The following is a 10551-nucleotide window of genomic DNA, read 5'->3' as shown; positions in this document are numbered from 1 at the left end:
CATTCTCTTTTGCTGTCCCGTCATATAAAGGGAGTCAAAAAGGTTGTGAAGGAAAAAAAGAACAGGCCAAAAGAATATGTTTTCAACACCTGGGTCAAATATCACACTCACAAATAACTTTAGTGGTTTGTTTAGCAGGTGTCAATGTAAACAGACAAAAGTAGTTCAAAGCCCCTGAAAACGTTTTTTCTCTGTGTGTTTCTTTGTAACATAAAACGCTCATGTAAGCGGCAATTTAAAGCTAATGTGCCTAGCTTAACAATAACAAATCTAGCTAACAGCTAACCTTTGTAGCTAGCTAGTAGTTGTGAGGGAACTTGAGCCCTTGGCTTGTTACACTGTCTTTTTTTTTAAGACAAATAAAAACAGAGTGGTCAAATTGTCCAGTTGTTGAATTACTTAGTATATTGCCTAGCAAAAATAGGCTTCTTGTATTAACATGCCAAGACATAAATACGAAGAAATGGCAGATCATGTATTGGTGTGTTTGTGTACGATAAAGTAAGAAGATGATTGAGAAAATGGGTTTTCAGGGTCTTTATAATTTTCAATAAAGTAGGTTATATCTAACTTGACAACTGACTGAGGTCAAATTTTACCAATCTGTTGCTCCATGTAACTAAAGCAAAGACCCCAACCATTATTTGTTTCTTTTATTTCACCCAGGCGCGCCGTTTTCACCTCCAAACTGAACAGAGATTGCCGACTGCAACCATTCCCATGTCAAAGTAAAAAAAGAGAAATGGCCCATTGTGGGGGAACGGACATCTTCATGCTGCTAAAGCTCCCCCATCAATAATAAAGATACACTTGTATTTATTGGAATCCCACAGGATCGATTACACAGATTCTACATTAAGGTAACGACAGCAGCATACGCTAAGACTACTTGTAATATAAGACGCCCATAACATGTAGTACATTTTCAACAGTCCCTGACATACTGACAAATTCATCTTTGCCAGATTTTCTGTATTCATGTTAAGATGTGCCTGTGTATAGATATGTGGGCCAGATGGTAATTTTATATATTTTATATAGAAGAGTATAAAAATAAATTAAACCAACACCACCGACTCAAATTGAGCTTGAATTTAAAGGTAGGCTATATCACATCTGCAAATGTATATCGTATATATTTTTCAAAGCATCGCAAGCCAGTTTATAAACATCAATAAAAAAAAAAAAACACAATTTAAGACATTTTCCTAAAAACTAAAAGGACTGATCAAACAAAACCGTTGCCTCAAAGTGCTATGGAAGACTATGATTCACTCCAAAACTAAGCTCACAGCTGGGTGCCCACACGATAAACCATGCATATACACCCCCACTCATTAAAATTGATCAGATATAATTATGGAGAATTATGCAGCACTGGGTTATCTTTAATCTCTGAGTAGAGCACAACTCCACCAAGGGTCTACAGAAAAACTCTTTACCTCACGGGCATAACATCTGAGGGGGGAATGGAGAGTGCAGAACTAAATACTAGACCAACATTTGCAATGGTTGCAAGTACTCTGCTGCTGCTGAGGAGGAAAGATGGGGGCGAGGCCATAGCATCTTGCCTAACAACTCTGAGTGAGCTCACGCAGGAAAAGAGATGTTTCATTGCTCGCTGTACAAGCTAACAAGCTCACAAGAGACTTGTGGATCGCAGGCGAGCAGGAGCCAAAGATGGATCTCCAACAGAGAGAACTGTTGGTGCTGAAAGACGAATGTCCATCTGCCAGGAGTGTGTTCAGCTTTTCTCCTAAAGGACCTCAAGCCAGCATATTATTGCCTGAGAGCACGCAACCACACACTCGACCCTCATGTATGGTCAGCATGATGGATGGTGCCGACGCCCGGGTTGCCTCCAACATGGAAAAAAATAACGCAGGCTTTATACAAACAGAGGTCAGCGTCATCAGTGTGTCAACAAAACAAATGAGTTTAACCTTGGAGCGTAGCCAAAACCGCTTCACAACCACAGCCTGTCAATTTACAACATCTCATAACAGGCATCAAACTGGCTGGTAAGATGCTTGTTTTATCTATCTTTCATGTCTCCGCTCATACAACATAGGTTTAATATCAAACATTGATGTTTTATAGCCTCTGGAATTTATTTCATGCACAACAGGACACACTTTCATAGTCGAAAACAATTGACTTAAAGTATCTGAAGTGGAAAATATCCGAAATGCCCATTACAACTGTACAGTCACCAAAAACACGCCACAATCCTCTCTTTCAAAATCACGAAACCACCACTTGTTACAGGACAATAATCAAATATATGAAAAAACGGGGGATGCAATTAATTAATTCCTTTGGATTAATTCAATATGCTGAAATTCTCTTAGATATAATCTTCACAAGATCAAGCAACAGCTGATCTATCTACATTTCATCAGGTTGCAGGTTATCGCCCAACCTTCATTATGCAGCGTTAGTCTGGGCCATGCATTCTGGAGTTTAGCATTTTAAAATATGCCAGGTGTGTCCCCTCATCAAGTGCAGAGGAACAGCTTCAGTTTAATCTAAAGGGGTTAAATACCATTCACCAAGCCACAATCCTCACCTTGTCTTTACGTTTGTTACCCTCTGAGAACTTGCTCAAGGCATGGATCAAGAGACAGCAGGGGGGAAATCTTAGGTTATACAAATCAAGATATCGACCATAACCACGTCATTTATTTTTGCTTGCGTTGCTCTTGTGCCACTGCTTCTGCAGGGTATTTTCGTTTGTGGGGAGTAAAGAGTTGTCGGCTGCTTTTTGGCGTGTCATGAAGCTTCCTGTTGCCTGGGAGACGGTGGGGCATGGTGTGCGCTGTTCCTGTGTACCATCTCAGGCAACTATCAGTCCTTCAGGTTGGCCTCGCCGACCCCCTGGGCCGACAGCTCTGTCAGGACGTTGTCCAGGTATTTGTGGTCCGGGTAGCCGTGACCAGTCAGGTTGGAACCAAATTCTGTCTTGTGGTGAATCTCGTTCCACACCACCGTGTCCGATTCTCCCGTGGTGCTGGACGTGCCGATGGTGAAGATGAGGCGTCGGTCCCAGGCCATGATCAGCAGCTTTAGGACCTGGAGAGAAGAAAAAAGGATGTCATTATCCTGCTTTAGCAAGAAGAAAGTAGCTATGATGTTATCCCTCTTTAAAAATATTTTTTAGCTTTCATATACTACTCAGAAAAAATATCATTCGTCACTCGTCACCGGCTCGAGCTTCAATATCAGGATACATGTATTTATTATCCTTGCAAGAATGGAAGTAGTCATCACATACAGAGCATATGGTACAACAAGTTCCCCGAACAGTGCCCTTCAAGAGAGGGTGTATCACAGTCACAAGATGCATGAATACCGGTTCAAAGCAGTATACAATGTTTAGTTTAGATTAGTTAAGACCCACGTCAGAAATGATCATGTTTGTCATAATGTCTATCTCCATAGAGGCTGAATCATCATGTTAATCGTTGTCACATAGCTATCATATGCCTAACAGAGTGTCCTGACGCTCTTCCAGGTAATCTTACATCCTGTTACGTACACAGTTACAGTTGGGCCTTTGTTATCATCTACTACTCTGAAAGAGTACATTCAGTATTTTCCAAACAATAAGTAACTTCAAGTTTTAGTGAAGAAAGATCTTGCAATATACAAGCAGAGATGCTTTCCCCTTCTTAAGAAAGAAATAATGTGCAGCTAAGCACACTTGCAAGGATTTAATGCTTCTGAGCTGTTGTTGTCTGTGTCTGATTGTTTTCATGGACCATCAGTGCTTACCTTCCTGCCTTTGTCATTGTCAGGGAGGTAGCAGTGTCGAGGAAACCCTCTGGCACTGAATTTTTTCCCGGGGCTGGGGTGCTCATTGGTCTGGTGAAAAAAAAGTCAAGCAAAAAAACGTTACAACTCTTCTCCCAATTACGACTTTATTGTGTCGGAGATGTCAACAGCAATACGTAGATAACAATGTAAAAAAAAAAGAAAAAAGAGATATGCTATTGTGAATATCCAATTATTTATTTTATGTATTGTTTATTTTTCCAGGGACAGCACACAATTAAAAGTAATTGCATCAGAGTTAGCTCGGAGATAATTTGCATCTGTTGTGCATGGTAAGGTGGACAAAACCCCCCTGCATAATGATAAAAACACTACATGAAACAGCACAGTACATAGAAGTCCATCGGTGCGAGATAATAAGTAGATTCAGTAGGATTTTAAACACTGCCAAGCTCCCTGACACTCCATGTTTGCGTGTCTGGAAGAAGACAACAAGGCTGTAATTCTGAACTGTGGTACCCAGTCACTCTTAGTAGATGCTACCATAGGTACCAAGGTTATGAATAATTGTTATATATCAAGCGTGCATCAGAGTAAAAGAAGAAGTTATAGAATTTGAGGAAATTGTTTTGTTTCACGATATTTAGATAATCCCTTACACCTTATCTAGTAACCTTAGCATTTTGTTTTTGTAGATATATCATATTTAAGAATTGTGCTGTCATAGCTCCAATGTGAAAAAAACTTGATTAAATAATTTCCCCACCCACACTTATTAATAAAGGAATTTGTAGTTACAGCTGCCTTGTCGTGGTAAATTGGTCACATAATAGCCGCGTTCACACCGGAGTACTTTTCCCACAAATGTTTCCTATTTCCAGCGAGGTTTGAACATTTGTTATACCAGGCCTTTTTTGTGTTTCGAGAGTCCTTTCACCTCTTGTTGTCTCCTTGTCTCCTCAGTACATGTAGACCAATGAGACAGACCTATCATCACAGACATCAATCTGATTGCAAAGCAGAAGAAATACAGTGTACACCTTTAGAGATATACGTTTTATCTTTCGTTTATTCCTGTGATAGTTTTAATTAATTCATTGATTTGAACTGTAATATTATTTTGCTGTTTTTCATTAGCTCCATTACAGAGTTACATAGTGGACCGAGGAGTGAGAGGAGAAAGAAGAGAGGCGGGAGACCTACAGAAATGTTCCCTGAGCGGTCAGGTCACCCCCAGTATTCTCTGTCCCCCGGGACACAAAGCCTGTTCCTCTGGTGGAAAAAGGTCAGTTTATTGACTCTATTAAAGCTCCTTTAAGCAGTCAGGATGAAATACGCAACCTTTTCATCTCACCGACACAGAAGCAGGCTGCAAAAACATGCTCTCCTCTCCACTGCAAATGCAATGAAAAATCCAAATGACCTTTATTGGATCCGTTTATTCTCGTCTCTAAAATGGATTTATATTTCATTTTAAATGATCAATTAAATGCTGAAAATCAATGGAAGAAACATCCATCTTCTATGCGGGATCACCATGGGACTTGCATAGCGGCGACACCTAATTTTCCTGCACTTATAACCGTCTTTCAGACTCAAGCAGATAGGTAGCAGTTGTAGAAAAGCACACAGATGTAGAGATATGAAACAAAGGATCAGGATACACAAAAGACGCATGGTGGATTTAGTGAAGTGGCACGGTTCTGACCTGGATCCCAGCAGGAATGTCGTAGACGATGCGGATGCTCTTGGAGTCTGGGTAGCCGGGCAGGCAGTGGGGGATGACGTGATACTCCATCTTCCCAGGGGGCTGGGTGCCCGTTTTCTCCCCATAGATGGTTTTACATGTTGGGCACTGAAGACTGCCATCCTGTTTGATAAAAAAATATAAATATTGGCAGGGTAAGTGGTAAATGAACCCAAATTAAAGACATGTTTTACTTCACCTCCTGTGATTGTAGTCATGTAGATATTTTGTATTTTATTTGCTTTTTGAGATATTTGTCTCTGATATTTCAGCTTGGTCTCCCAAACATGAATGCCATTTAGTTCGTAATGCTGGAAGTAAACTTATATTTAAAGCCTCTCAACATTTCTCTTCAACATGATTAAATGATAATCTATCATTTGAAAGGGTACCCTTGCGATGAGAAACCCATAGAGAATTAGCAGTTCCCCTTAGATCTACGAAGCAATTAGGAAAGAGACTAAACAAGCGCTAAATCAGTTAACTAATAGACGTATTGGTTCACTAGAAACACAACTCAAAATGAATGCTGAAGGTAGATCTACATCTGGATTTTTAAATAGTAACTGTTTGCTAATATGTTAATGCTCATTAATGGACATTTTTTATGGTTAATGTCAAGTGGCCAAAAAGTCTTTGAATACAGCTTTGAAAAATATTTAACTGCAACATGTCTCTTCAGTAAAACAACGTGCTGGTACATTTCCACAAAAACTGTGTTAAAATATTTGATTGTAGTTTGAAATGTTCCGACAATCAGAACAGGATGAAAGCAGAAATCTCAAAGAAGGATGTAAAAAAACTCAGAGAAACAAAACCAAAACGTTTTACTCTTTTAGATACCACTAGAGCTAAGTGACAAAATAAATTAAATTAGTCTAATCCGGCCTTTTAATAGTAATTGATACATATATTTCACATGATTATACCAATTATTGGTAATGTAACACTGATGGCTGCTAATTAAATTTGCCAACATTTGCATTAACGAACAACATATTAATGCGAGTAAACTGAACCGAAGGGAGCCATAGTTTACATTTTTTTAAAGTATTTTTCTATTAATACTTATCTGATGGGACTTCATCAAATTCCCATCGGTGTGCAATGATATTAAATCCTGATCATCTGCCAGTGCCATACAATCCGTCAGGGCCTCACGAGTTTATAATTTGATCAACTAGAGTGACATCATAACAACGTCTGGCTCTCAAGTTTTTACCCACCTTATTGCCATTGTTGTACATGGCCACCAGGCACAGCAGATGGTACATGTGGCCACACTTGCCAAGTTTGCCCACCAGCTCTGGCTTGATGCCTTTGTGCTGCAGGATGCCTTCATAGCCTGACGCCATGACCAGCCTCTCCATGCAGATGGTACAGTCCTGGAATAGACAAACAAAAGACTTCAGCTGTCATTCTAAGTGACTGTGTAATCATGAGACTTTCACACATGGTTAGGACATCTAACGGTCGCAGAGAGCATCTCTTGGTGGTGGGCAATCTTCTGTGCATGCTTGTGTTTTTTCTTACCTCATCTGGCACCACTTTAATCTTCTCTGTGTATCTTCGCACCACATCCTCTGGGTTTTTGCCTTGTCATAAAATAAAGCATAAGAGAAATGAGTTGACCGGTGAAGAAAAGCCAATCCAGCCACTTGTTTACACCCACACATCACAAGTAAATATGAAAAAGGGCAAGAAAGACCACTGAATGGCATTTATTTGTCATTTAAACACAAGAGAATAATAACAGTAAGATCTTGACGGATGACACACTTTTATGAGTTTCAGTCGTCACGCCGACACCTTTTTTTCTGATGAAAGAATGTTTTCCCATGTGAATGTAGTTCACATGTCTGTGGTGTTAAGGAGGAGGTCACCTTCAAAACTCAAACATAACCCAGCCATCCCCACACTCTCATAATCCCTGTGTGCAACCAGGCTAGCATGGCTGAGAGCACACCCACAGCTTACACCTCTAATACGCTTACAGGCAACCTCTTCTCCCCCGGGAGCCTTTGTTTGTTCATTTGAGGGACAGCCAGCGAAAACAGAGGGAGGGAGAGCAGTGGAGAGAGGAACACTGAGGAAAAAAAAGGTATAAAGGCGGAAAGAGGGAAGAGGCAGAGAGCTGTGAAGAGAAGGAGGAGTGAGAACAGGAAAAAGGAGGAGAAAGACAGAATGTTTTACGCAATGCCTACTTGATGGCTTCATTAGCCCGGATCAAGAGCTGTCTGACCTTTTTCTGTACAGAAAGCAGAGAAGGATAAGCCCATATCTCCCTGCTTTAGAAAAAAAACACTTTTGTATTCCCCTCACAGCTCTCCAGTATCAGTTTAAACTCGGCATATACAGGATGCACATTTGGCAGCTGCCTCATTCCTCCATTTAACACCCCAGAAATGTTTAATCATCGTTCATTTAGAATTATAGTCTCCCCTAGCAGGAACCTTCCTATACATTTACAGCCACATATCAGGATCCTTCCTAGTAAATTAGATTAAACTATGGGACCCGTTAAATAATGTCCCACTGCATCATCTGCTCTTAAGGGTTGAAGAGGATGACCACGGTGCAGAAACCGAAGCCCAACAGCCTCACTGATCAATAAGGACAAAGACTCCTGTGGGAGGCGGGCGGTTTCCAAGGCTTCCATCGACCAGCACTTATTCAAGCACAAAGCCGTCCAACTGAGCACCAGATCCCCTCTCAAACCAGCTCCGTACAACATTTCCCCTGTTAATTACTTTCCTTACAACTGCCTCTATCAATCTGCATGTAGTGTAACACAAATAAAAAGGTTACATTAACACTTTCGCTGCGTTTGCTCATTAATCTGAACAAGCAATCATCATTACATTTTATAGGAGCTTTTGAAAAAAGGTAAAGGCATTCTCGCCTCACTAATCATCAGTGACCACGGTGAGTGTGGATTTATTGTAAACCTTCATGCAGCTGAAATTGGAAGCATTTAAAGGATCATTTTGTAAACATCTTTGATTTTGTTTGCATGGTAAACAACAGACAAAGGAACAGCTGATGGGGAAACATCCTGTAAAGCTTGGAAGGAAAGAGAGAGTCTGCTGACAGTCAGTGGTTGGTCTATTTCTCTTCTCAGTGCATTTCCAATGTTCCAACACCATATACAAATACCATGGTAGCATTTACACTTTGTTCTCAATTCACCTCCTCCTCTCTTCGCATTGACTTGCTCCATCTTACCTCTCCTCAGGTGCTTTTTCTTGGTTTTGCGGCGCATGCCATTGATCCCTTGAACAGGCTTCATGTCGCTCTTATTGATGGGGGGCGGATGCAGAATGGGCTTGGGGGCCCGGGTCAGGCAAACCGGCAGACCTGCAGCGCACATCAGGATACCTGTCATACCTGAATCATAAGAACAGCACACACACATACACACAAAAATACACACAAAGAAGAATGGAAAAAAACACTAATTGTAAATGTCTTTCAAGATCAATAAGAGTTTCAGCACTCAAATCTAATTTTTAGCAGATGCTATACAATGAATAAGAGCTAGGCGATAAATAAATATGACAATTTTGCATCTTTTATATTGACAATGACATATGCCGAAATTAATCAATACAAAAACGAATTAACTCAAATTCCTCTGACTATTCTGTATGTGTGTGCATCAATGTAAATGTAGTCAGCGCGTAGCTCGAAATATATATATATGTATTTTGTCTTTATAATCTCACCTTATAAGTTTCTTATAAAATGAGGAAATACTACTTCATATATATATATATATATATATATATATATATATATATATATATATATATATATATATATATATATATATATATATTACCTCATTTGTGAGGTAATTAATTAACACAGGTGTATCCAAAATATATTTCACAACATAGTTTGTTCATAAATATATATATTTATTTATTAAATTGACAAAAAAAATGTATACTGTAAAGCCATGATATGACATTCAAGGATTAAGGTATTTGGACATATTGCCCAGTAGCCTGAATGTCGACTAACCTGCTAGGGCTGGGTGCACTGGTCCAGTTCCAGTCAGGTTTTTTACTGGGAGAGCAGGAACCCTACAAAAAGCAAAGAATAAAATGTTTTTAAAGTACATCATGGCCACAGAAAGTGTCTAGCTCGCATCATACATTCATTCAGGGTCATACTACCACCTCTAGTGGCCATTAGGAGACATCAAGCTCCACAGTAAACACAAATCATCTTCTCTGTGCGGCAGTCCATTCTTGTTCTTTTCTCAAAAACCAAAAAACACATTTAAATTGTCCTGATCATGCATCATTGCCTGTAATGCCACACTTGAGAAAAGTGAGAACAGCAGCCCGTTCTGCCCCACATGCCACAAAAAACTGTTAAAATGTCACATGTGCTTCACCACAGAGACAGAGACAACTGCAATGGGATGAGACAGCTTGACTCATGTACAAAGCACTGCAGCAGAGTCTGATTCAGGATGACATTTGGAGAGGCCGGAGTTCATGGTGAAAACAGACGACAAAGACAGTTGACTTGCGCATTCTCACAGATCTGTGAAGCTCGCCGACAAAAGCACTTCAGGCATTATTATGGGCACACAATCAGTGAGTCGCTATAGAGGGCCGTGGTTTACTGAAAAGCATTCGGAGCAGTAGAGTTTGCAGACCATTATTCTTTCCTCAGGTAAAGAGAAAGCCCCAGTGTCATGACAAGCCAACTCAAGTTATGCATTTGCAATCAATATCTTGCTTTAAATCACAGCTAAGAAGCAACAAGTAAAGAACCAGAATTGAACACGTAATTGCACCAGATGCGAGTTGGTTCTAAAAAAAGTCCCACAAAATCAAGTCTCGTAAATACAGTGAAGCATTCAGCTGCTAATCAGAACAATACACTTTTCTCATGAGTCTTTATTAGCTGTTGGGTTGGGGTCAATAAAGTAAATATCTAAAAACATATATGTATAAGAAAACGAAACCACAACTTGCAGGTCTACTACAAGTCAATTAGTTTGTGTTATTGTG

At 39.9% G+C, this 10551-nt stretch overlaps 1 protein-coding gene across 3 annotated transcripts in view; it reads right to left on the bottom strand.

The window, feature by feature from the left end:
- Positions 1–638: 638 nt before the first annotated feature.
- dtx1 (deltex 1, E3 ubiquitin ligase) overlaps positions 639–10551 on the bottom strand; it is a 47387-nt gene continuing 37474 nt past the window's right edge. For 2 of the 3 annotated variants that reach the window (XM_079687577.1, XM_079687578.1), the window contains exons 4-10: positions 9548–9609; positions 8747–8908; positions 7055–7116; positions 6748–6906; positions 5483–5644; positions 3775–3864; positions 639–3072 (exon numbers count right to left, since the gene is read on the bottom strand). In XM_079687577.1, coding sequence (XP_079543703.1) covers positions 2848–3072; positions 3775–3864; positions 5483–5644; positions 6748–6906; positions 7055–7116; positions 8747–8908; positions 9548–9609 — 922 coding nt within the window. In that variant the 3' untranslated portion in view covers positions 639–2847. The remainder of the gene's footprint in view (positions 3073–3774; positions 3865–5482; positions 5645–6747; positions 6907–7054; positions 7117–8746; positions 8909–9547; positions 9610–10551) is intronic. The other variant, XM_079687579.1, reaches the window with a different exon arrangement.

The sequence above is a fragment of the Notothenia rossii genome, assembly GCF_949606895.1.
Source record: "Notothenia rossii genome assembly, chromosome: 6".
Classification (NCBI taxonomy): domain Eukaryota; kingdom Metazoa; phylum Chordata; class Actinopteri; order Perciformes; family Nototheniidae; genus Notothenia; species Notothenia rossii.
Note: the sequence above shows the minus strand (reverse complement) of the source record. Positions and strands in the feature narration are given on the sequence as shown.